Source organism: Paroedura picta, chromosome 3 (assembly GCF_049243985.1).
Source record: "Paroedura picta isolate Pp20150507F chromosome 3, Ppicta_v3.0, whole genome shotgun sequence".
NCBI lineage: Eukaryota > Metazoa > Chordata > Lepidosauria > Squamata > Gekkonidae > Paroedura > Paroedura picta.
Genome location: NC_135371.1, coordinates 93931375 through 93958665, shown reverse-complemented (window position 1 = coordinate 93958665; position 27291 = coordinate 93931375). Strand labels below are relative to the sequence as shown.

The window sequence follows — 27291 nt, the reverse complement described above, 5'->3', positions numbered from 1 at the left end:
TAGGCCATGGTAGGCATATCCCCTTTATGTTGGGAACAGAATGCCCAAGTGATAACACCCCTTTCCTTAACCCCCCCCCCCCAAAAAAAACCCCTGATGAACGAAGAGAGCTTTGGCTCTTGAATGCTCATAGCCCCCAAATCATGTTGGTCTCCAAGGTGCTACTGGACTCGAATCTAGCTGTTCTGCTGCATACCAACATGGCTGCCATTTAAAATTTAAATCATTACTAAAAATATTTCACTTTTGTGATTGGTAGGGACTAAATATTAATTGTATGGCCATATTGCAATAAGAGCCTCTTGTGGCGCAGAGTGGTAAGGCAGCCGTCTGAAAGCTTTGCCCATAAGGCTGGGAGTTCAATCCCAGCAGCCGGCTCAAGGTTGACTCAGCCTTCCATCCTTCCGAGGTCAGTAAAATGAGTACCCAGCTTGCTGGGGGGTAAACGGTAATGACTGGGGAAGGCACTGGCAAACCACCCCGTATTGAGTCTGCCATGAAAACGCTAGAGGGCGTCACCCCAAGGGTCAGACATGACTTGGTGCTTGCACAGGGGATACCTTTACCTTTACCTTTTATTGCAATAGCCTGGTCACCCAGCAGGCTCTTGAAGTCCTCAGCTTTACTTTCACATCAGAAGCAAGTCTCTAGATTTGAGAGATCTATAAAGGTGATCCTGGTGAATATTTTTAGTTCTAAAGATTTATATCCCACATACATTAGTTATATAGCTCAAGCTTAATTAAAAGCCTAAAACAGTAATATAATAGTAGAGTGTATATACTGTAAATGTATTTCATAAAACAGATTCCAAAAATTATAAAATATCATAAAAGCTGAAGTAATGCAAATGCAATATAATTTAAAACAAACAAACTACATGACATGCAAAGGCATTGGATTTGGTCCAGCAATCTGAGGGTGCGAAATTTGTGAATCTTCCCCTAACCCCCAGGAGTCTTTGGGAGAGTGGATTCTTGGAACTGTGAGACTCATGTGGCTTGCTTCTTCCTCCTTAGCATTATATTATGCCATAGATTCTGTGGTCTCTCGTGGAGGGGGTGTGGCACAGTGGTAGAGCCTCTGCTTTGCATTTAGAAGGTTCCAGAGTCATTCTTTGTCATTGCCTATTGAAAGTAATATATAAAGGATCTCTTCTGAATACGGTGGAGAAATCCTGCCAGTCAGAGTAAGCAGTATTGACTTTGATCAAGTGAAAATTGAATGAGTGATTTGTAAGGCAACTTAACGTGTTCTTGTGTATATTCCCATGGCTATTAGTTCACATGGGTTGTACAGCCCTGGGAATCCACATGACTGGACTCAGAAAGGACTGTTTGGGGAAGAGAAATGAAGAAAAAATCCATATCTTCTTCTGATACTACCAATCACAGAGCAGCATGTTGATGACACACCTATATGGAAGAAACCAACAAAGACAAGGAATGTATTCTTAATGCCACAAGCAGAGCACAGTGAAGAATGGAACTTCTGGGAGTTCCACAAGTTCAAATCCCCTTCTGCAAATATATTTCCGATTGATAAGCAAACACACAGGGAAGTAGTCATAGTAACATCACCCAAGCACCTCCACTTCACTTGGTTGAGGAAACCTCTGTTACATAAGTCATGGATCCCCCATCTTCTTGAGCTTGGAATTTTGAGGCCGGGTAGTGGGCACCACTTCAAAGTTGCACAGCAGTCAGAGCCAGGCATACATATATCCACATACAGGAAGGGGGGCTGGGAAATACACACAGAGAAGAAGCCAGAGGGCCGGTGTCACATATAGAAGATGAGCAAAGGGGAAAACACTGAAAGAATGCAACTAGGGAAGAGGAAAGGGATGCTCACTGCTCTGGTGATCATTATCCCTCACTATCTCACAACTAATTTGGTCCTTTTAAAGGATCCTGGTTCCTTTGGCAGAGCGGTCAAGAGAATCCTAGTGAAAAGTCCTTATATTTGTATGAAGGCATCTGATTCGTCTTCCAAAATAGCCCCAGCCTATTTGCCTGAAGCCTATGATGGGTGTCTGGGGTATTATGGAGTTTGTGGGTGCCATGGTGGAGATTCCTGATGTAAGGGAAAGGCCACTGCAGTCTCTTCTGCACCAGATTCCTACGTTCCTGTAAGGTAAGGGAGAAATACATACATTATAACAGCATAAGAGAAGAAATGCTTTCTAGTGTGAGATGTGCTATCCAAAACTTAAGTATTGTCATATTCCCATCTTCTTCCTAGGTAAGTGTTAAGTGGTGTTAAGCAGCGGCTTGGCTATGTGTCATCTGCACCCCCTTTTCCCACTTCCTCCATTAGACATTATTGGCGGGGATAAGAGGTTGAGTTACACTGCCGTGTTTTCTGGGATTGTTGTTTGCTTTATGTCTTTTTATGTCCTGATCGGTTTTAATGGGGTTTTATTGGGGTTTTTATTATGAACAATTGTACTGGGAGTGGCGGGAAATATAAATCCAAATAATAATAATAACAGCAATAATAATAAGGCTTTAAATCTAACTTGTATAGTGGGGTTTTCTTGTTTTTGTTTTCAATATGGGTGTTTTCCCCACTACACATCCCTAATGGAGCACATGAAGCTTTTGGAATATGATGAGGCCTTTGGAATCCCTCACTGGACTTGATGTTGAAACCAGCCCAGTATACCGTGGCAGGGAAGATACAGAGAAAGTCATAGTGCTGTGTGTTTGTCTTAGCGTATTTGAGATCTCCAGTTCACATCCTCCAAGTCAGCTTGGAAATCGGTCCCAGCACATAGGATATTTAGCCCTGTCAGCAATGGGCGGCTCATGCTAATTGGCTCTCCACTTACTAATAATTTCCTTAACATCTTTCCATGTAGCTATTCTTCCATTACATCTAGGGTATAATATTTTATTGTTGTTGGTATTTCATGTTGTTATTCATCTACTTTCATAATATAATCACAGGAGCAATATTTAATCACCCCTTACAGGGAGCTTCATTTTGGAACACTGCAGCTTTGGTTGTGTATATGCTGGGGGGTTCTGGTCTTGCTCAGTAGAAATTATGAGTGCTTGGCTCGTAGTACAAAAGAGTGTAGAAAAGGACAACCAAGATTATTAGGGAGTTGGAGCATCATTCTATTGAGCAAAGCCTGAGGAGTCAGGAACTATTCGTTTTAGAAAATAAATTCCTGGGACATAGAAGTTTATAAAATTATGCACAGGGTAGAGAAAGTAGACAGAGAGAACTCTTCTTCCTCTCCCAAAATGCTAAAGGGTACACATAGAAGCTGATGGGGCAGTAGATTGAGGATGAATTAAAGGAAATACTTCTTTACATGAGTGATTAAAATGTGACATTTGGTGCCAGAGGATGTAGTGGCCACAAGCATAGGCTGATGTAAAAGGGGATTACATAGATTCATGGAAGACAGGTCTACCAGTGGCTACTAGTTATGATAACTAAAAGGAACCTCCACATTCAGATGCAGTCTGAATTGCCAGTGCCATGAGACAATATCAGGAAAAGGCCTTGGTGCCATGTTGTTGGCTCTCTGGGGTAACTGGTTGGCTAGATGGTCTTCTGCAGGGTTTTTCTTATGTTCTTTCTTAGTAGCTATAATATTCCCCATAGGCTATAATGAAGCAAAAAAAAAAAAAAAGGGGGGGGGGATTCCCAAATCTTTACCAAATCCAAATACCATACCAGTATTTGGATTTGGAAATACCATGAAACACTGATATTTTGGGGGTTCCATGTACCCAAACCATATCACTAATTACTGCAGACACTTTGAGAAGTCAGCTTGAAGTAATTGCCTGTGCATGAGAAAAGTAATGTTTACATTAGTTCTTGGACTCTCTTCCACTCCAGTGCCCAAACTAAGGCAACAAAACAAGGATGTTTTATGAGTGTTCTAAACCTGTGTATTCTAAATCCACAGAAACTGTATTATGAACGGTGATTTTTAATGCATGTAAAAACCTCTCCTTGTCTACTTTTCTCATACTTTGTACTAACACTGCCATGTGAAGTATTTCTTTTTCGGTTAAGAGGGACACTGAATAATTTTCATTTTGACCTGTCTCTGGATAACAGTCAGCATGGTTTTCATTGAAAGCCAAAATATAAATATGTTCTGTTGTCGCAGAGCGAGAGATGGCTTTTGCTCTGATCATACTATGCATGGGTCCAGTTAACATATGAAACAGCCATGAATTTGCAATGAATGAAGCAATTAATATACATTTCAAATTAGTTTTATAAAAATATAAATGTCAAATGTTGTATATGGCAGATGACCTTTCATATATAGCACATTATCTGAGAAAAAAGTAGCTACAACAGCTATAAAGGAAATTGAATCTGTGGTGCCTTTTTATTGTTCCCTCTGTATAGCTGATTCTAATTTTAGAAGCTTACATCATTTTAGTTCTAGTGACAGCCTCTCTCTTACACGCCCCCTCCTGCCTCTCCTTCCTTCCTTCCTTCCTTCCCTCGCTCTCTCTTTTTATTCCTCCCTTTCCTTTCTCCCTTAGGATTGCTTACATTTTCATATTGCTGTAGAATCTTTATGTTCTTTTTTTGTGGGTGGGGGAGGTTAGAATTTTACTACAGCAAGGTAACATGGTTTTAGATGCATTGATGCATAATGTACGTTAGACAGCCTGTGGTAAAACATAATGTCATTATGAAGGAGGAAATGAAAGCAGTTAATAGGGATTTTTCTCAACACTTTTGTCTCTGAATTAGTGACAATGCTCAGGACAGGAATTTAGAACTGAAAGTATGATGAATGTAATTGAAAATACAATAATTCATGGACTACATATAATTTTAATAAGCTAGGTGTGTATATACGAAATCACATAAGGCTTGCTCATGCAGCATGGAGATATTGTCAGATTCTGCCTCATTTGCCAATAATTTTCATAATTAATATTTTTTGTTTTGGAGTACATTTCAGGCACTTCTGTATGTTGCATTATCCTTTTGATGCCTTGCCATTTCCCACTGAAATTGTAGTAGACTGTACTTTTAAGAATATAAATCATTTTATGTCACTTTTTGGAATGGCACATTGCTTTCTGGTCACTAGATGTTTTCAATTTTTTGAACACATTCCTGAGTGCAGAGGTTTATGGAAGTAGAAACAACTGGCTAGTAGTTATATTCAAAGTTTTCTTCCCAATTCCTTCATTTTCCACATAGGTATTGGAGCACTTGATCAAATGGCTGTCTTCAGTGCATTACTGAAAATTAGGGCAGCTGGCATTTCTGGGGCTGCATTTGGAATGAGCTAGTGAGCTATGAGTTCCTTGATGGCAACTTGTGCATGTTTTGGTATAATTCTTCATATAAAATAACTTCCTTAACCAACAGTGTAAGTCTTCATTGTAAAGGACACCAGTTTTAGTCCTGTTGAAATTGTTTCTTCCAGTTAATCCACCAAACCCTGTTCTTCCTGCCTCTTCTCTTTAGATTACTGTGTGTGATATTTAATGCAAACAAAACATTTGCTGTCATTTATATTTTTTAAAAATTAAATGTATATTTTGATCGTCTTGGTTGTGTTAGCTTTACAATCATACTTTGATTGTGATATCTGTCAAATGCATTTCCCTCTGCATTTTGAGGCATGTCTTCAGCAGATAATTTATTAAGGGACTTGCGTCACAGTAACTTCTTTTCTGAATGGGTGCCAGTTTGGAATCAGGTCAGTCTTCTCTCCAGCATCTAGCTGTTAGGCTGGCAAGCTTGCATTGTAGGTCTCGGATACATTCCCCAGGGTGTTGCAGGAGCTGCCATTTGATTCGTAGGAAAAGGAAAAGGATGATGTCATCGTCCCTTTAAGGCGAAACAAGGAGCAACTGAATCCCCCCCCCACCCATTACTGAGCTTGTATTTACAGTAGTTGTAAAATATGGCAAATGGGCCAAAATGGGTAGAGTAGATTAAATGTCATGTACAATGCAGCAGTTCTAAAAGGCAGCTGTGAGACTATAGCTCTCTAGTTTAGCAGAACAACAAACAGTATGTGTTTTCCCAGTCAAGGGGAAAAGCCTAATTTAGCTGATTTTTAAATGTCAGTATATTAGAACAAGTAGTATCATGCAAAACAATTATGTTATCACCCGATTTTTATTTAAGAGTAGGCCTTTTGAAATCTGATCTGCTGCTTGGAGTTTGTACTTGCATGCTTTGGAGCTGTGTCACATGTATCATTTAAAAAGGTGGAACACAGCTGCATAGTTGGACTGCTCATCTGCTGCCTTTGTTGGAGCCAAAACATCAGTATTAGTTTAAATGCTGATTAGTTTCTCTTATGTTAAAGCAATGATAAATATGTCTTTAAATTGATCTCATAATAATGGAAATACTAGTGTTGAAGGTTGTTTCCACTTTGATTTCCTTGTTCTTGCATAAAGCATTGATAGTAGTTTATGGTCACATGCAGACTTCTTTAAACAAACTGGGTCATTGGCTTTCCTTTCTTGCCAATATATAAAAAGTCGAGTGACACCTTAAAGATTTGCCTGATTTATTCCATCATGCTTTACGGTGGCACTAGACTTTTTTCTTATTCTACTGCAGCAGACTAGCATAGAATGCCTAATTTATTTCCAGAAGACACATTCTACCTAGTGATTGAAATGAACCTGTGGGTCAATCATGCCTTGCTTTGGCAGATTTGATCTAGCTTCTGCATATAATATAATTAAAAGGGCCGCCTTATTTCATGATTTTACCTGGTTTATTTATTTAACTGGAGGATTGTTTTGACACATCCTTGATTGTGATACAGAACCTAAGTAGACAAATGTGAAAACGAAAGACCAAATGTGTAGCACTTTATTTTATTCATTATTTTATTATATTTATATACCACCCTCCCATTCGGCTCAGGGCGTTTTACAGTGAAAATTTTCATGGTACAGAACAAGCAACATCGTCACTGGGGAACACTGTCATTGCTGTGAGAATGAAATCCATAGGAATTCCAATTAATTTGGATTATGATAAATTTTAAAATGCATCTATAGAAAACTATGAAAACAACTTATCAACACACACACACATAGTCACATATAAGCAAGATGGAGGGTCATGGAGGGAATGCTGACAAAACATCTTCACTCAGTGGTGAAAGATAGTGTTAAAGGGTAACACATGGATTCTATAATTTCAGTGTCATATGTGAGAAGATGTGTACTTGGATTGCCACATATCTGAACTTGGATGGCAGAAGCACCTGAATCAGGGTCCCAAAGATAAGCTTAGTGTTTGAGTAAGTGACAAATGGATGATAAATCTGCAGCCACTGTTAGTGGTTATGGAGGAATTAACTACATATGAAGAAAGCAAGGAACTTTCCTGTTTTTGGATATAACAAAAGCAATATGGAGGGGTAACAAAATAACCATTTTGTAATCACAGTACATCTGTGATCTCAGACTTCAGCACCCCTCTGGATCCTCTGTTTTAAAGTCCTCTCTAGACTTTAGCCATAATAAAAACAGCATCACAGGTTTAGTAACTTCTAGGCTGTTCCCTAGAATGTATTTACTATGTACCAACATTACTAAAAATATAATATGGCCCCCTACGTTGAGAGCAAAATTATGATTCTGTGCTCCTTTCACTTTTTGTATTGAGGGGGAGTTAGTCTCTTTGACATTATGAGACCTTGGGTTATGCAGAGTCCTCTAACACTGAATTGGAGATAGATAATGAATGATAAGCTTGTGTTAAATTTAAACACAATGATAAGAAATATGCTTTGTCCTTGATATTGCTTAGAAGGAAATGCAAACAGATGCACACATTTCAGGATTAAGTGGTTAAAAAATTGCTCCAAGGAATTGTGTGTGCTGTCAGATCAACAGAGTGATATGAAATGTAAGAGACTATGTTTTGCTGAATTGTTGTTGTACAGAGGTGTGTTTATACTAGGTCAATAAAGATGCACTGGCTGCATCTGCAGATACAGTAGCCAATTGATCTAATGCAGTTTCTAAAGGCTTTCTATACAGGTGATGTCATCCTTTTAGCTCCATTCCCCTCCCACTTTCTCTCCTCCTTATTAGATATTTCATCTTGCTGCGGAGCATCCAATCGATGAGAGCTTCTCCTGAGGGAGCTGCTGAGAAACGAGCAAAGATAGTAGGAATTAGGACTCGAGCATTCAGTCTTGCTGTGGATGTTGCCTTTTGCAATGCATTAGACTTGTTTTAATTGATAAAGCTGGTTTTGGAATAACCTTGTATCTGGCTGATGCATTAGAATTCTAAGCTATACTGCAGCATTTTAAAATCTGCATTGGAAGATGGGGGAGGAAAATGGTTTTGATTGCAGAGGCTTTGAACAATTCTGTAGTGCAAACCTGTTAGAATATAGATCTATAGCCTGAAGAAACCAACTGTGCATGGATACAATCTGGCAGTCACGGTGAACAGGAATATAAAGAAGAAACTTTGATATGAAGGATTCTTTAGTTGCTTGAGATCTACTTAAGAAGAAGCTTTCCAAAACTGTACTTGCATTTTAAAATGAAGAGATGTGGAGAAGGGCATTGGAAGACTAACCAGCTATGACTGTGCCTTGATTTGGGATGGAAAAATATTTACAGGACTTCAGGATCCTCTTTTTCATAGACCATTGTATTTACTTATAACTCTTTTTAGAATTTACTATAGTTCTATTTCAGGTCAAAATTTTGCCTGTGGAAAGCCTACTGACATATTTGGAAAAAAAACAACACTGAATTTTTTTACTGTAATGTTATGCATTTCTTACACTATTTTTGCAGTAATTATTTTAACACCGAAAGCCACTAAAATGCAGTAGTAGCTATAATTTATCACTGTGAAACAAAGTCTGCCTAATCTTGTGCCTCGAGATCCATTGTGTTTGGTTTATGGTTTATAAAGAGTATCTTCGGGGAATTTTACTTAATTTCTTTTCTGTGGCTTTTTTGTGTGAGTGGAAACTTTCCCCTTCAACCCAGGAAATGGCTTTTCTTGTTCGTTGTTACGCCAACTGTCTGCAGCCATGGGCTTCTAAAGTAAGTACAAAATTGCCTATAGGTATTGCTGAAACTTAAAAAAAAACCCCTCAAAACCTAACATATCTTTCTTAAGAATTTTTCAAAATCTCCTGTTTCTGTGTTTTCAGTGCTGACTCTTTTATACTTTGTTGGTAGTCTTGTTTCAGTATGGTGTAAGAAAAATCCATAAATCTGATTTGCGTATTTATGTCTCCAGGGTCTTGGCCTACTAGAAAGGCTATTTGAAGCCATAGTGGCTATACTCCTGTCATTCTGAATACAATTTGGAGTTGGCCATGCTTGCAAAGTAATACTCTTTTGCTGCTCCTTAAAAGCAAGAATAACAGTTGATGACTTTGTATTCTAGCAGAGGATACAGTATAAGACAAAGTCATTGACCCTAAAGAAAAATAATTTTGATTCTTCCTCCCCCCACCCCCCATTATTTAGACATTGTCCATACATCCATGCATATTGAATTATTTCAATCATTACTGGTGTTACTGAACTTTTAATGGTTAGAGTTGAAATGTAACTATTGTGTTGTTGTGGTGGGTGTGCAGAGATTGATAAAGAAAGCATATTCAGCATTTTCCTTTTTTGCATATAGAATGGTGATTTAATCATGCTTGTGTGTGTGTGTGTGTGTGTGTGTGTACTACATAAAATATGTGGATGATTTAAGATGGAAATGCAGAAATACACCATACAGTATTTGTATACCTAATTCTTGCCTTGTATCTAAATGTTCTGTGTGCTACAAGATAGCTGACATCACTCTTTGGTCTTGCTCTCTGGAAGACATAAGACAGCATGTTTTAAAGTTGGTAACTGTTTGAAGTGATCAGCATCTCTATATTTGAAATATCTTTGTATCTTGAAAGATATTTTGAATGTCTTAGTCTACAAGTTTGAAACTATATGTTACAATTAAGTGGTTTGTATATCTGTCCTGCCTTGTACATTTGCCAGCCTATACGTTCAGTTCTTACATGTTCCTTATGACTGTGTGTCTCCTCCCCCATATTGGTTGACAAAGTTCAGCATGTATGCAAATAGGAAAGAAAAAAAAACAATGCTATGCCAGCTGTTACGTAGGTGTTCCCCTTTCTTCCCTGTTGAATTAAGACCAGAAAGAAGAGAGAAGGCATATAGCTGGCATAGCATTGCTGCATTTCCCTGGGCAGGGGAATTAAGTAATTTTTTGACAACTTTTCTAATCTTCCTGCTTGAAAAATAGTGTGTTAGAGCAGTACATATTTGAATCTATGTATCTCCTCATGTCCACCATATTTATTGCCATTTTTAATGTTAGGAGTGTTGTCCCATTAACACTAGAAGAAGGTATTTCAGGTTTTGCTGCCATAACATTAAGATATGTATCCCAACAGCATTATAGTAGTTTTAGCAACAGTTTTACCATAGTTTACATTACTTTAGTTTGCTATTCCCAAAATAGTTTCCCCTAATTTATTTATATTTATTTATTTATTAGATTTTTAGCTCGCCACTCTCTGGGGACTTGTAGTAGGGTCCAATATACCCCCCATAAGAAATATAAAACCCCTATCCCATAATAGAATTTTTGTGTTCAGCACAAGTGCTTACTTTTCATGAGCCTGGAATGTGAAGACTTCAGAACCATATTTTTTACACACCAGTTTAGTCATATTCACTGTCCCCGTCAGCAGTGTTTGGGACCATTTTAAAAATGGGAATGTGATCCAGCTACTTATGCTTGGCTATGTCATCATGTTATGAGCCCAAATAAAAATGAGGACAGTACGTTGTATTTTCAGAATGAATGGATAAACTTTTTTTTGCTCCATTTTTTGAGCCTATACTTCTATATTGCCAAAATTGGTGGGATACATTTTTTGGGGGAAGGTTTTGTTGAACTCTTGTGTTCTCCTTGCCACTAGTAGACCACAATTGGAGAGGTTTCATAGATGAAAATGTCAGGTTTGTATTTATTTGAGATATTCATGTCCCACCTTATATCTCACCATTTTTTTTTAGATTCAAACCAGTGAACAAAGTATCAACATGAACGCACAAAAACAATATAACAGCATATCCACAAGATAAAAAACCCAACCAGAACTGCCAAAATCATTTGGGTCCCATCAAATATTCTTGGTATTGAGGAAGGGTTTATTTCAGAATGTGAAGATACCCTTCACGCTGATTCTACTAAGCCATTCTGTAAGACTGAAAGAAAAATACGCCCCCCCCCACAAACACATACAGTCATCTGTTACTAGATGAACAATCTTAAGAAAGGCCACCAGAAGTAGTTATAAATCCTTCAAAATATTCAAGATATTCTAACGTTACTCAACATTAGAAGTTATTTCCTTTCAGATATTCTTTCAAGATATTCCTTTCAAGATATTCTAACGTTACTCATCCATGTAAGAATATTTTCTGGGAATACAGTGGTTTGTTTTTATTATCAGGGAATACTGTGTGATGTCCAAATTTGTATGTCTGCATTAAAAATCCTAGTATTCTTTAAGCAGTCACTTTAGACTCTGTTCTACGTATAACTTGCTGTACTCTTTTCTTTCATCCCTTGGACATTTAAACAAATAAGAGGTTGAATTGTGGATTAAGAGATGGTTCTGCCAACATAACAAATCTATGTTACCTTCAGAGTTTGATCCACTAGCATCATATACAAATTTCAATTCCTTAGGTATTTTCTTTATTTGGAAGATTAATCTTTTGACAAGGTATAGAGATAACAGAGATAGGATATTAATGTTAATATGGCTGACAAGGATATTGGATGTTGAGAAATATTGATGAGAATAATAGTATTCTGCGTACATGTTTTCTAATAACATAGGGACAATGTTTGTTTATGTTTTAAACCATTCTCAGAGAAATTTTGTTTAACAAATCCTGTCTACTCATTATTGGTATCAGTGCATTATAAGAACCTAAAGGAACACTAGGCTACTTGAAATAATTAATGCTCCAATGATTAATGCTCTCTGGAGAGTCCAAAATGATGAGATGTAGGGGATGCCAGGCTCAGGGATTCATGGCTTGCAGTATTGTATACTAATGCCTGAAGTATGGGGTATAAACTGGATTTGCTCGAATTTCTAATCCAGATAGAGCGATATGATTTAGTAGACATTATGGAGATTTGGTGGGATGATTCTCATGATTGGAGTATCGCTGGTAGATGAGTTGAGAGTGGTGGGCATGTTACGGGGAATTAGTAATATTCAGTATTCTTCCTTTTCTGGGATATTAAGAGTGTTTGTAGTCAAACACATATGATGGATGTAAGTAGAATTTAGTAAATTTAGATAGATGATGGGAAGGATTCCATGGGAAAGAGTTTCAGAAGGGAAAAGGGCAAGTTAAAGTTCTTTTAAAATGTAAGTTCTGTTCTCAAGCTATTGGAAACATGTTAGGAGATCAAGAACTCAATATGGGTGATTAGAGAGCTCTACAAATCAGTTGAAGAAAAAAAATGTTTTAGAAATGGAAGGAAGGATAGATTACCAATGAACAGATCCTACAGGTTGCTAAACACTGTGGGATGGTTGTTAGGCAGGCCAAAGCTCAGAATGAGCTAAGATTGGCCTGGGAAGCTCACAGTAATTTTTTTTTCAGTGTGAAGGTGAAGGAGATTATAGGTCCACTTTGGGTAAAAACAGAAGATAAAACCAAGGCAAACAGGCATAACACCTATTTTATCTCAGTCTTCTCTCTGAAGTCTAGAGGCCCACTGTGGAGTGTAGGATTTGGGTATTTGCAGCTGGATATAAGTACAGAGGTCTTTCAGAAGTGTCTAGATGCTTTGGGCCAGATGGTGTCTACCTGAGAATTCTTAAAATACCTAGCTGGGGAGTTGGCAGACCTGTTTTCTATTATCTTCAAAGTCTCTTGGAAAACAAGTGATATGCCAGATGATTGGAGAAAGGTGAATGTTACCCCACTTTTTAAAAAGTGAAATATCCGAGGAACAACGGGCAGGTCAGTTTAATTGCTGTCCAAGAATGATTGGAATGATTCTTAAAACACTGCTTTGCAAACATCTAGAACAGCTGTCCCCAACCCCTGATCTGGAGACTGGTACCGGTCCGTAGATCAGTCGATACCGGGCTCCCCCTCATCATCCTCTGCGGCTGCTGCCTTGGGAGCTGACAAGCCACTGTGCCGCCGGCTCACCTTTGGTGCTCTTCGACGGCTGCCATGGCTGGGGCTCCCCCTTGGCGTGGCACTGCGCAGCTGCTGCTGGCAGCGCCCCCACTGGGCAGCGGGAAGGCAAGTGGAGCGGGAAAGCAAGTGGAAAGCAAGTGGAGGGAAAGCAAGTGGAGCAGGGGCTCAGGCGGCGGCGGCCCTCGGCAAAAGACGTCTCTGGGGCTTCAGTGAAATTGTCAAGTGTTGACCAGTGATAAAAAGGTTGGGGTTGGGGACCACTGATCTAGAGAATAACTTGGAGATAAGAAGTAGGTCAGGCTAGTCCTCATAAGCTAAGCAGGTTCAGGTCTGGCTAATATTTGAATGGGAGACCACCAAGGAATACCAGGATTGTGACATGGAGGCAAACAATAGCAAACCACTTTTGAATGTTTATTGCCTTGAAAAGTCTATGAGATTGCTGTAAATCAGCCATGTTCAATTGAGTGTATTTGGGTAAATATAAAGGGAGTAGGAAATGAGAGTGGTATTATTGTGGGTGTCTGCTATAAACCACCAAGCCAGTCAGAGGACTTGAATGAGATACTGCAAGACCAAATTATACAGTTTCAAAAAAGGGGGAAACAGTGGTCATGGGTGACTTCAATTACCCAGATATCTGTTGGAAGACAAACTCTGCTAAAAATGCAAGCTCCGTTAAATTCTTAACTTTTCTTGCCGACAGCTTTATTTCCCAGAAAGTAGAGATGGGAACCAGGGACTCTGCTATTTTAGACTTGATTCTCATCAACAGGGAAGAACTGGTAGATGAGGTGGAAGTAGTGAGTACACTTGGGAGCAGTGACCATGTGCTTTTGGAATTTTCAATTGTGGGAAAGAGAAAACCTTTACATAATTGTACGTATAGACTGGACTTCAGGAAAACCAATTTTAACAGACTTAAAGGTATGTTGGGTAGAGTCCCGTGGTTAGAAAGTCCTAAAGAGATGGGAGTCCAAGAGGGCTGGGAGTTTCTTAAAAGTGAAATACTGAAGGCTCAATCACAAACAGTTCCCTTGAGAAGAAAAGATGGAAGGAGCCTAAGGAAGCCAAATTGGCTCCATAAGCAGTTGTCAAAAGTTTTGAGGAATAAAAAAGAGTCTTTTAGGAAATGGAAGGAAGGCCTTATTACCAAGGATGAGTATAATCAAATAATAATTGTAGGGGGAGTGTTAGAAAAGCTAAAGCTCTATATGAGCTTAGGCTAGCAAGAAATGCTAAACATGACAAAAAAGGCTTCTTTAGTTATATTTCAAGCAAGAAAAAAACTAAGGACACCATAGGACCACTGCGAGGACAAGAAAGTGAAATTATAACAGATAATAATGAAGAGAGGGCTGAACTGCTTAACTCTTATTTCTCCTCGGTCTTCTCTTTTGAGGGAAATAGATCAATGTGGCAAAAACGTAACACAACACAGGGGACGGGAATGGTGGCCTAGGATCACTGTTGGAATAGTCCACAAACACCTAGTTTCTTTAAATGAAACAAAGCCTTTTGGGCCAGATGAACTGCATCCAAGGGTACTAAAAGAACTTGCAGATGTCATCTCTGAACCTCTGTCCATTATTTTTGATACTTTTGGAGAACAGGTGAGGTGCCAGACGATTGGAGGCGGGCAAATGTTGTCCCCATCTTCAAGAAAGGGAAAAAGGAGGATCCCGGTAATTATCGACCCGTCAGCTTGGAAAAATTTTGGAACAGATAATCAAACACTTTGAGCAGCTGGAACTGAGAGCTGTGATTTCTAAGACTCAGCGTGGGTTTTGCAAGAACAAGTAATGTCTGACCAACCTTATCTCTTTTTTCGAGAAAGTGACTACCTTGCTGGATCAGGGGAATGCCATGGACATAATTTTGTTTCCTACTTTAGCATTCCAATCCCCCATGATGATAAGCACATCATTTTTTGGTGTTGCTTCTAGAAGGTGTTGTAGGGCTTCATAGAACTGATCAAATTCATCATTTTCAGCAGCAGTGGTTGGGGCATAGACCTGGATTACTGTGATGTTGAATGATTTGCCTTGGATTCGAACTGAGATCATTCTGTCATTTTGGGGATTGTATCCCAAGACTGCTTTTCCTATTCTCTTATTGATTATGAAGGCTACTCCATTTCTTCTGCGAGATTCTTGTCCACGGTAGTATATCTGATGGTCATCTGAATTAAATTCACCCATTCCTGTCCATTTTAGTTCACTGATTCCTAAAATGTCAATGTTCAGTCTTGTCATTTCTTGTTTAACCACGTTGGATATATACAAATCAATTATTTCCAAAATCAATTATTTACTTATAATAAATTTATACTGTACACTGGTAATACCCCAACAATAAAGGAAAGGAATATAACAAGCAGAACTTTTTTTAATTGACCTTACATGAGTCTTAGATGATATTAAAGCATAAAATATAACGTACCTTAAAATATAGTGTTTTAAGGCATAAAATATCTGTTCCATTTAATATTTCTGGTAAGGCCTTGGAGGAATGTGTCTCATTGCTTAAGTGCCACTCAGCGCTTAACACCCACCTAGGGCGGCTGTCCCGCCCCTGAGTGCCACCTCCTCCAACCGGCTGGCCTGTCTGTCCAGTGGCCAGCCAGTCACTTTCTGTCCCCCACCCCTGACCACCTCCTCCTCTTTCCACTTCCCTCTGAGGCTTGGAGGCTATAGATCCCTGCCACATGAGAGCTGCTCCTGCCAGGGAGTTCCATAACAGCTGACTGCAGCTTTTTCAGGTCCTGGGGGGAGGGGGAGGCCATTCACAGAGTTCTTCCATTCCAACCCCCTAATCTAGCGCCTGTTGTATTTCTGAATGCAATGGGCTTGGACCGTAGTAGTAGTAGTAGGAATTTATAAGTAGAATTAAATTCTTGCAACATATACTTAGACACTGAAAGATAGACAATAGCATGTACACTGTAAGATGGGTAAAATATTGCTTATTGGGAAAAGATTTTGCTGAAAGATGAATTTATAAAATGGAGAATAAGTAGTGGTCTTTATGGCCTTTATTCAGATTAGATTTTTCAATGATGCTTAAGGAAAAAAAGAATTGCCATTGTATCCCATTACGTTGCATGGTGATATTATTTTAACCTGAGCTGTTGGGTGGGATGTGGAATGGTATCATGGAACCTGATTTCTTCAGATCTTGGAAGTTAAGCAGGGTTGGTACTTGGATGGGAGACTACCAAGAAAGATTTTACAGAGGAAGGCAATGGAAAACCACTTCTGCTTAATCACTTGCCTTGAAAACCACGTGTGTGTGTGTGTGTGTGTGTAATGTGTCATCAAGTCACAGCCAATTTGTGGCAACCTCATAGTTTCCAAGGCAAGTGATTAAGTAGAGCTGGTTTGTTGCTGCTGTCCTCTGCAATGTTTTCCTTGTTGGTCTCCCATCCAAATACTAACCCTGCTTAGCTTCCAAGATGTTATGGGATGGGGTTTTATCATGTTTTATGGGGGGGGGGTTCCGTATTGTACCCCACCATGAGTCCCCAGAGGGTGGTGGGCTAAAAATCTAAAGGCCAGGCATTCCACATCCTTGAACACTCTATGCGGTCGCCATAAGTTGGCTGCAACTTGATTGCACTTTACACACAAACATGATATTAGGCATCTTTCAGGTGCCACAGCTTTTAGTGGTGCCTAATGGACTCCAGCAACAAGAAGAGGATGTTAGGTGGCAAGTTGCACTCTTCCCTCCTCTGCTGCTTACTGGGAGACCTAGTGCTTAAACAGTGTTTCTATTGAGCATTGGACTCAGTAGAAGGAAGGATCTTAGGTTGTTCTCAGATGTTACAACAAGCTCTAATTAAGCTGAGATTTGTACATGAACACTGAGTGTTGGGGGAGGGGGTGTTGCTTTTGATCAAGGATAGCTGGATTCCCAATTATATATAAATGCATGCACACAGGTGAATCAGAGTTTGTTTACTCCTCCAAGATGTATTTTTAAACCACAGTTTTTCCAAGTTTAGAATCTTAGTTTGTGGGGAGTTAATGTATTTCAATTCACCTGGGTTCCTCCATTTGGACATGGTAGGGAACCACAATTTGTTTCAGATTAACAGTACTTAATCACCATTCATACAAAAAGGCAGGGAGATGCATTTGAAAGCATGTCTACAAGCTGTGTTCATGAACAGTCTTTGCTTAATTGGCTCTTGTTGTGCCTGAATGCAGCTTTAGGGTGTGTGTGGAGGCAATTGATCAGCACTGCTGCTTGTCTCGCTTACACAACTCATCCAATGGTATTTGCTATTAGATGAACCAATTCTCTATTTGTGGTGTATTGTGCTTTGAATTGCACAGCAATTGATTTGTGTGAAGCAGTTGGATATATGTTTTACAATAGGAAGGTGCTGAACAGCGATTCCGTGTTCTGAAATGTGTGATCACAGACTTCTGTCCTTTTTCTTTTAAAACAATTTCTTTATTATTCTAATCTGAACATCAATTAGCACTTCACTAGTACATGGGGTCGCAATGGGTCGGACACGACTTCGCACCTAACAACAACAACTACAATATACTCTTTCTTATTAGATTTGTGGCCGGTTAGCCACCTTTGGAAGTAACGTTTGATGGCTTCAGATGGCTCTCACCAACTGACGTGGGCAAGTTGCTAGGGTTGGTGTGGGTGACTACGTGCCTCCTAGATCCCTGTCTGTCTTGGTCTGCTCAAAGTGGGTGGTGAGCAGATAGTGGGCCCAGTGAGGGATATTAATCTCTCCCTGTCTACTAAGGAGTTCCTTGAGTTGTTGAAGGAGGCAGTGGTCCGCCCTCTACTTAAGAAACCATCACTGGATCTGTGAAACTCGGCCAGCTACCGCGCAGTCTCGCATCTTGTGTTTCTGGGTAAGGTGGTTGAAAGGACCACTGTGGACCAGCTCCTAGCATTCCTGGAGGAAACATCGGTACTTGACCCATATCAGTCGGCTTTCTGTCTGGCCACCGGGTGGAAACAGTGCTGGTTGCCGTGATGGATGATCTTCAATGCCAGCTTGTTAGAGGTGGTACAGCCATTCTTCTGATGATAGATTTGTCAGCCGCTTTTGTTGTGGTTGACCACAAGCTTTTGGCCAATTCCTTCACTGGGAAGGAGATATTGGGGACAGCTCTTCAGTGGCTGCTCTCATTCCTGCAGAACCAGATGCAAAGGATTGCAGTGGAGGAAGGAACTGCCTTGCCCCTTTCGACTCCCTTGTGGAGTCCCTCAAGGGGGGGGGGTGATCTCCCCTACCCTTTTTAATTCTCTGGCTCAGCTGGTGCAGAATTTTTGGGTTGTCATCAATATGCAGATGACACCCAACTCTATCTCTTGATGGATGGCCACCCGGACTCCCTACCTGAAATCATTTGCCAGATGTTTGGAAGCCGTTAGCTGCGTGACTGAGTAGTCTGAAACTCAACCCCTCCAAGAAGAAGGTCCTAGGGCTCAGGAGAAAGGGGGAGGCCAGGAAGTGCGTTTACCAAACCTGGCTGGGACACAACTTAACATTGCACCCCTTACCAGGAATTTGGGGGACATCCAGGGTCATCTAGTCCAACCCCCTGCTCCACTTCTCTCTTCACTGTCCTGCCCTAACTTTCTGCTTGCCCATGAGGGTGGGGTAAAATAGGCATGTGGGAGTAGCAAGCTGGATCCTGCTGTACCATCTTCCCCTTCTTACCTGCTCCTTGTAGCCTTTGCTGCCATGTTTGCTCTTGGCAGTTTGGGGTGCTACAACAACCCAATATGCTGCTAACACTTTGTTTTTGAGTGAGGGAGGAGAATGTTTGCACATCCATAGATGCTGGCTTTGATTCAATAGTCTTTTATATTCAGTTTCTTTTAATTTGTATTTTACTGCAAACCTAGGCCCATTCCGCACAAGGACCAATTTTGCCAATTGGTTCCTGAAAGCAGAAACGCTATTTTTAAAAGTGCAATCTCGGTGTTACGCATACCTGTTTTTGTAGTGGAATCCAGTAGCGTTTTAATCGTTTCCCACAGGTTTCCAGTCTCGCAAAAATCGCTAGAAAGGAAGCAATTTTTTCTGTGCTTTGTCCCGCCCCTGGCCGTCAATCAAACGAACAGCCAATGGGCGGCTGTTATCATGCTCCCGAAAAGCTCCCCCCCCTGCACAGGTGTGATTTTTGGCCGAAAATAAAGGGAACATGCAAACGGGGCTGTGTTGTGCTTGGTGACTTAGGGGAGCTTTAAAGCACTTCTGTGGAGGGACTGTAGCCGGAGAAGCCTCGCTGGGTGAATGAAGGCTCGCCGGTTCGTTACTTTCTGCTCGATCCAAAAAAAAAATATGGCGATCATTTCGCCGGAAGTTCAGAGGAGAGAGCCAGGGGGAGGGACTTTCCTGGAACCGCAACAATGGGAACACACAGGTCTTTTTCGCTACTGTTGCAGATTGTTTGCAAGAGTGTAGCACTTTTTGGAGGGTGAATCCATTTTTCTGGATTTCCCTTTAAGCGCTACAACGAATCGTTTTTTGCGGGACTGTTTCAGGAGTGTAGGAGATTATGTGCGATGTTTTGCGGAACTGCAAATTAGTAGCGTTTACAATTTGTAAGTCTTTTGCAACATTGAAGTCGTGCAGAATGGCCCCTACAGTTCCCTTAAGTTTGCAGATATTCAAATCCTATCCTAGACTGGTTCTATTGTGTGGATTTTTCAGCTGTTAGATAAACGAATGTACTCCTTTGCTTCCAATCAAATAAGCAGCTTTTTTTGGGTGGGGGTAGGAGAAGCAGATACTTACACATGTACATGTTTGCTTTTGCCGTTTTTAAAACTTCTGCTGACTGCAGAATCCTCTAAAACGGGTAGTCAACCTGTGGTCCTCCAGATGTCCGTGGACTACAATTCCCATGAGCCCCTGCCAGCATTTGCTGGCAGGGGCTCATGGGAATTGTAGTCCATGGACATCTGAAGGACCACAGATTGACTACCCCTGCTCTAAAAGGATGAATTGATTTACAAATATTTTTTAAAAGTCTCTATTTCTTGACCCAGAGGTCTCAAGCAGCCTTTGATAGTTTATATTTAAGCAAATAATGGGAAACTAATGGATCTCCACAAGAAAATATGATAGCGTTTGTCGTTTTAGAATGTTTCCATATTTCTACAATTGCAGCCAAAATCTAGTGAGTCTAGTGACTCTGTAACCCATGCATCTTCGTTCGTTCGTTCATTCATTCATTCGGATTTTTATACCGCCCTTCCCCCTTCCCTACGGCTCTGGATAGTTTACATAGAACGTTGTACAAAATTACATAGAACATTATAACAATCTGTCAGGCAACAATCATAACTCAACATAGTATGAACAACACTGACATATCCCTGGGGAGATCAAATTGTTCAGTCATGGAAGGGGCGTCTGAGCGGGTGGAGACCAGCAGATACTGGTCGGCATCAAGCAAATGCCTGATGGAGGCGCTCACTTTTGCAGGTCCTGCAGATTTGTGGAAGTTTGAGCAGGATTCTGATCTCAGGGAGCTTGCTCCAGTAGTCTATAGAAGTCTCAGCATTTGGAGAAGCAGAGTCCTTACTAAGTGCTTAGGAGCCTGAAATAACCCTTCCTTAAAAAAACAAAGCATTTTACATTGTTTTAAGTGGCTTGTGAGTTTAAAATGCTTGCCTACTTATTGGAACACATTTTCGCTGCTCTTACAGTAAGATTGCAATAATCAAAGACAGGTGTAAAACACCTGGAAAATTATGCTGCATAATTTTTATGCTCTTAGATGATTTTATGCTCTTAGATATTTTACTCCTGTTGTATCTTTAATCGTACATTGCATTTTTATCTCTAATGGATTGATAATAGGGATATTGCTAACTTGGTTGGTTTGTCTATTTCACCATTCCATAAACTAACAGAAATTGTTAGCTAAGTTCTTATAGTTTTTACTCTTTTGTTATTCATACATGGATGTATTAATATTGTTATCAAACAATAAGGTGCCTGTATATAGAATTTTGGTGTTAACTGGATATTCAAATGCTTCATTATGCAAGATGATTCTAAAAAACAAAATAATGGATAGAGAATTATTATATTAGCTTTTTAAGACTTTGTACTCTGATATTCACAAATATGGCTGCATACATAGTTAATTCATTTGTGTGTTGTTGGGTCATCAATTCTTAGCAACATTTAATAGTTTTGACATGTGAGGAGAAATCATTTAATATATCAGAAGGCTGTGTTTTCAGTGTGAGGAAAACAGTATTTTAGAATGTCAGTGAAAGTATCATAATCTACTGTTGTTTTTTTAAAAAATATTCTGGGGCTTTCATATTTTTCTGCAAACATGGCTTCAGTCCCCAGATTTAAGTATCCAAACATTTGTCTACATTTCAAATTAGATATATTGATTTATACTGTAAATCTAGGTGCTTCAATACATTGGAAATTATATCATATGCATACCGGGCCATTCTAACCAAAGTTACACCCTTCTAAATCCATTGACTTAAAAGGGTATAACTCTGTATAAGGTAAAGGTAAGCCCAGTGCAAGCACCGGGTTATGTCTGGCCCTTGGGGTGACGCCCTCCAGCGTTTTCATGGCAGACTCAATACGGGGTGGTTTGCCATTCCCTTCCCCAGTCATTACCGTTTACCCCCCAGCAAGCTAGGTACTCATTTTACCGACCTCGGAAGGATGGAAGGCTGAGTCGACCTTGAGCCGGCTGCTGGGATCGAACTCCCAACCTCATGGGCACACAGCTTCAGACAGCATTTCTGCCGCTAATCACTCTGCACCACAAGAGGCTCTATAACTCTGTATAGGATAGCACTAATATTACAGCCAATGTGGAATAACAGACTGCTTGACTAGGATCTAGGTTCATATCCCCATTCTGTCATGGAAACCTGCTGCATGACCTTGGGCCACCTGGGCCAGTCCCATACTCTTAGCTTAGCCTACTTCACAAGATAAGGTAAAATGGAGGACAGAACTATGTGAGCTTTATTGGATCTACACTTGGGAAAAAGGTAGGGTATAAATGACCTAAATGAATACCATTTACTTGGGTGTTGATAAAATTTGTGGAAGCAGAAATGTTTTGATGTATGTATGTGTGTGTTAAATGCCGTAAGGTGGCTTCCAGTCTATAGTAACTCAGTGAATTAATGGCCTCCAAATCTTCCTATGTTTGACAGTCTTGCTCAGGTCTTTCAAACTGAGGGCTATGGCTTCCTTTAGTGGCATGTCTTGTCTCATCATAATGTGACCAAAATACAATAGCATCAGAATAGCGTCAGAAGCTAATGATTTTAGTTTCTAGCGAATAGTCAGGCTTGATTTGATCTAGAATCTACTTATTTGTCTTTTTTTGACATCAATGGTACCTGTAAAACTCTCTGTCCAGCTGCTCCTGGGCTCCTGCTCATGAGGCCAGACGCGTTCCCCCACCCCTGCATCCTGTTGATCAATGAACTTACCCAGCTTGTCGCAGCCCCTACCCCACAGGTTTCCATATGGGGCAGGAACACCAGCTGCTGGTAAAAGCCACGCCAAGGGCCTGAAGTTTGGAGGCCCCACCTGTCTGCCAGAAGGACAGAACTATGTGGTGCCCTAGCTGAGCTGTGGTGATGAAGGGAGGCAAATGCAACTGGCAGTCTGACTTGGGCTGCCCTCTTGCCTGGGTACACCAACAAGGCCTATGGCTGCCATGGGCAAGGAAGGGTGGGGCCAGGAAAGAAGAAGCTGGGGAGAATGGTAGGGTTGTTATTAGCTTGGAGGGGGAGGGCAGGAAACAGGGACCGCTGGGAGCATGGGGAAGATGAAAGGCAGAGGGACTGAAGAAAAGAGGTCAGATGCAAGAGTAGGAGAGGAGGACAGGAGACCAATAGGAGTGAAGCAATGGAGATTGAGAAGGAGATGGAGAGAGGGGTAGGAGGAACAGAGGAGGAATGGAAGGTGGCAGCAGCTGGATGCTGCCCTAAACTGAAGCCAGACAAACTGAGAGCCCTCTTTGGCAGATGAGGAGGAAGACAGACAGTGACATTCCTCTCTGCCACCTATCTAGTGTCCTCCAAAAGGGGGATGTCATCTTCATATGCTGGGGCAGATGATTGGGGGAGCCCTAGCAGCCAGGCAACCAGAGGTTTCTCACACTCTCCCTCCAGCACCCTAGTTCAAATGAATTAACTTTCTTCTTGTCCACTTGCTTCATTTTCCAACTTTCACACCCATATATATTAATACTAGAAAGATAGCCCGCTGTAAGAGGGATACAGCGGGCGCTAGGAACTTACCCAGCATGGTGTCCCGCGGCGACGGCTGTCTGCGGCGGCTCCGTGCGCCGGGGGCGGCTGTCCGCGGCGGCGGCAGGGAGGCCCCGGCAGCGGCGGCAGGGAGGCCCGCGGAGGCAGGGAGGCGCCGGCAGCCGCACTCCGCGCGACTGCCGGGGGCTCTGTCTAGTGGGAGGGAGCCCCCGGCAGGCGCGCTCCGCGCGGCTGCCAGGGGCTCCCTCCGGCAGCGGCCTGACGCGGCGAGAGGCGCTTCGTGCCTCTCGCCGCATCAGGCTGGGAGCAACTGCAAGCCGCGCTGCGCGCGGCTCACAGTTTCTGGGGCTGGGAATCAGAGGGACCAATCGGCAGGCGCTTTGCGCCTGCCGATTGGTCCCTCTGATTGTCTGTCCAGAGGAAGGGTCCAATCCGGACCCTTCCTCATCACGGACAGATCCCGCCTCATTACCCCTTAGCGAATTATTTAGTCCGCGGCGCCGCGGTGTTTAGATGGAAAATGATGGTAAGAACAAACTTGTTCTTGGTCGCTAGTGACACATCCTTACACTTAAGAATCTTTTCTAGCTCCTTCATGGTTGCCCTTCCCAGTCTCAATCTCTTCTGATTTCTTTGTTGCAGTCTCCCTTTTGGTCAGTGAGGGAGCCAAGTTATCGAAAATCTTATTGACAATTATAATTTCTTCATTGTCAACCTTAAAGTTATGTAACTTAGTTGGTGATTACAATTTGTTTAATTCTGGTCATAGATATATTATAGAACTGCATTTCTTAACTGAAAATTAAATGCATTAGTAGCAGCTTTTCAGCAAGCTGTTTGAAACAGTAAACTTTAATAAAAGCTAGACATACTGTTTTGCATTTGAAAATCATATTCAAGGTGAATGAACACATTATGATTTTTATAGAAGGTATATTGATGATATTGTGCTCTCTGCATTTTGAATATAATGTGTGCATTTATACTGAAGAGCATCTTCACCTTTCTCCTTTGCATATTTAGTGGAGCTTATTTTCCAAAAGGCCTTGAAAGCACAGTAGGAAACTAGTAATCAGTATTTTCAGGTTCTAAATAGATATTTGCTCGTTGCCCTTGAACAAAAAGTTCATTAATAAAGAGCTTCCAGTATAGTTCAAAGATGTATTCAGTGAGAAACAGATAAACATTTGAAATAGTTATCAGCACAAAATAATATATTTTTCTATATTTATTTAAAACCTGGCATATGCCATATTTTGACGTGCAAAACAAGAGGTAGTGATCAGCAACTGAGAATCGCTAGGAGACGCATTCTTTACAAAGGGAAACCTGTGAGAGATTCACATGGATAGTATTGTCTCCTCCTGTTTCCCTCTTTCTCTTTCCCAGCTGTGTCATGTGGTGGAGGCCAGGCAGCAGATGAGCGAGAGAGAAAGGAGAAACAGGAGCAGAAACTATTGCCACTTGCCATCCTTTTCTACTGTATTGGGAATTTAGGAAAGGCAAAAGAGGTGGTGGCAACACCTCCGTTTCTTATTTCCAGCTTCAGCTACTCGCTTCTTTTCTCTCACTGGGAGAGGTGGCATCTAGAAAATGGAGGAAAGGGCAACTGCCTGCTTCCTACTTACAGCTGCTGCCAACTCACTGTCCACTCAGTTTCTTTTTCTGGTTTGTGATGGTGACTCCCATCACTTGTCACCTTCTTCTCTCTCATTCTGGTCCTACTTGTCTGTGTTCCTCCTTGCCAACCTGGCTACTTCTCTGCCTTTGTCCCATCACCACTGTTGATTTCCCATTGTCTGTTCTTACACACTTCTTCTCAGGTGAGGGAGATGTCTTGTAATCTGGTTTGTGACTTTACTGCAAACCTGATGATTAAATTTGTCTGTAACTGGTCCAATTCTCTGGATCTTTTGATCTGCACTGGAGCTGAGTTCTAAATTAGATATAGTAAGTGAGGAATATGCAAGGGCTTGTGGGGTGGTATTTTAGTTTCACCTCATCCCACTATTGCCATTTTTTTCCTTCCCTGAAAGTTCCTATAATCTTCTCACCTTTTTTATTTTCCTTCTCTCCCCCCCCCCCCCCCCAGCCAGTATACATTTATCTACTACTCTATTTTCTGTTTTCCCTTCTTACCTTGCTCTGACAGCCTATCCCTGAGAAAATTCTTAATGGCTTTAGCCCACTGTATTGGGCCCTATTGTATGGTGCCAGCCATTGGGCTAGGCCCAGTGACAGCCACTAGGGTGGGCTGAGCTGCACACCAGAGAATGCACAAGGACATGTGGGGATTACTTTAGTTTCCCTCTCACTACACTATTTCTTTTTATCTCCCTTATCATCAGTTTTTCTTGATTCCTTCTTTCCACTCATCCACTACCATTTAGTTTGATTTCAAATTTATTTAGTTCATTTATACACTGCGGTTCTCTACAACAGGGACCAGATGTAGCTTACATCATTTCCCTCTTCTCCATTATAGCCTCACAGCAGCCCCATGAGATTTTGTGTGTGACTGGCCCAAGGTCATCCAACAGTCTTCCACAGCAGAACTGGGATTTGATCCTGGAACTGAAACTTGCTTGAAACATTGGCTTTTGTGGAGCGGCTGCTGTTTTATAGTAGTGAGCAGCTGGGCCTGGTTCAGTCATGAAACATGTGTGATCAAGTTGGTAGTTGCTGCAATGCCCAGCCCAGATCAGTCCTCTGTCAAAGCCTGAAAAAGTTCTGGAAAGGTCTCTGCCATTCCCCTCCCCTGCCTTTTACTGACAGAAACCAAGGCATTACTGTTGGGCTTTCCTAACAAATGCAACAGAGGGCATTTGTTTCTTAAAGTTATAGGTACTGATTCTGTTATTTGGGGATTAAACCCCCCTCTGTGGGTGTGTATTTACTAACCTCCAGGTAGTAGCTGGAGATCTCTTGGAATTACAGTGGATCAAGTAACAGATCAGTTCCTTTGGAGAAAACAGGTTCTTTGGAAGGTGGATTATATGGCATTTGACCCTGCTGAACTCCCTCCCCGAACCCTGCACTTTTCAAGTTCCGCTCCCCAAATCTTCAGATTTTCCCCAACAACATAGAAGGCATTCATCATGGGCCCAATATTTTCAATTAAGTAGAATGAAAGTAGATAAATATTGCTAGTTACGGGCTCGAAACTGTCATGGAAAGGGTTGACTTTCAGTCTTTACTCATCCCTATTCCTGCATATCTTCCTAGATGCCTAGCATTCTATCCAGCAGCCATTAAAATATTAGCTTGAGAACAGATAACACTGCCATATACTGAATCAGACTGTTGGTCTTCCGTCCTGATCCTTTTAAATGAAGATGTTGGGGACGGAATTCGAGAGGTGCAGCATACAATATAGATGCTGAGCTGCAGTCCATCTGCAAGGAAGATGCTTCAAGATGTTGATCAGTTTTCCAAAACTGATTCTGTCTCCTTCCATACCGACCCTCCCCTTAGAAGAAGTCAAGAAATATTCCCTTCTTGTAGTCACAGTGCAGTCTATGGACATTGATTTGTTATGTCAACATTATCTGTGATGTACAAATGCAGAGACATTGATTAACCAGTGTTAGCTTTACCTCTTCTAAACAGGAACTGAAACCTGGATTTAACCCTGGTTCCAGATAGGGAGACCTAAATTTGGTTAACTTATATGCCTGAAGTGTGTGTGTGTGTTTAACCATTTATTCTTGGCACAAGAAAACAAGATAGGGGGAAGGTATGTGTGCAAACCAGATAACAAGCCAAAACACTGCCAGTTGCCTCCCGGTGGTGGTACCCAGGCGGCAGCC

The 27291-nt window shown here is 41.1% G+C and overlaps 1 protein-coding gene across 10 annotated transcripts in view; it reads left to right on the top strand.

Annotated features, from left to right (window-relative positions):
• Window positions 1–27291, top strand: part of RAPGEF6 (Rap guanine nucleotide exchange factor 6) — a 222360-nt gene that overhangs the window by 85853 nt on the left and 109216 nt on the right. Inside the window, exon 1 of one of the 10 annotated variants that reach the window (XM_077326869.1) lies at window positions 8089–9052. The exons of the other annotated variants lie outside the window; for them this stretch is intronic. Within the exon in view, the coding sequence (XP_077182984.1) occupies window positions 8906–9052 (147 nt within the window). The 5' untranslated portion in view covers window positions 8089–8905. Of the gene's footprint in view, window positions 1–8088; window positions 9053–27291 lie in introns of those variants that run through there. 10 annotated transcript variants of the gene reach the window in all.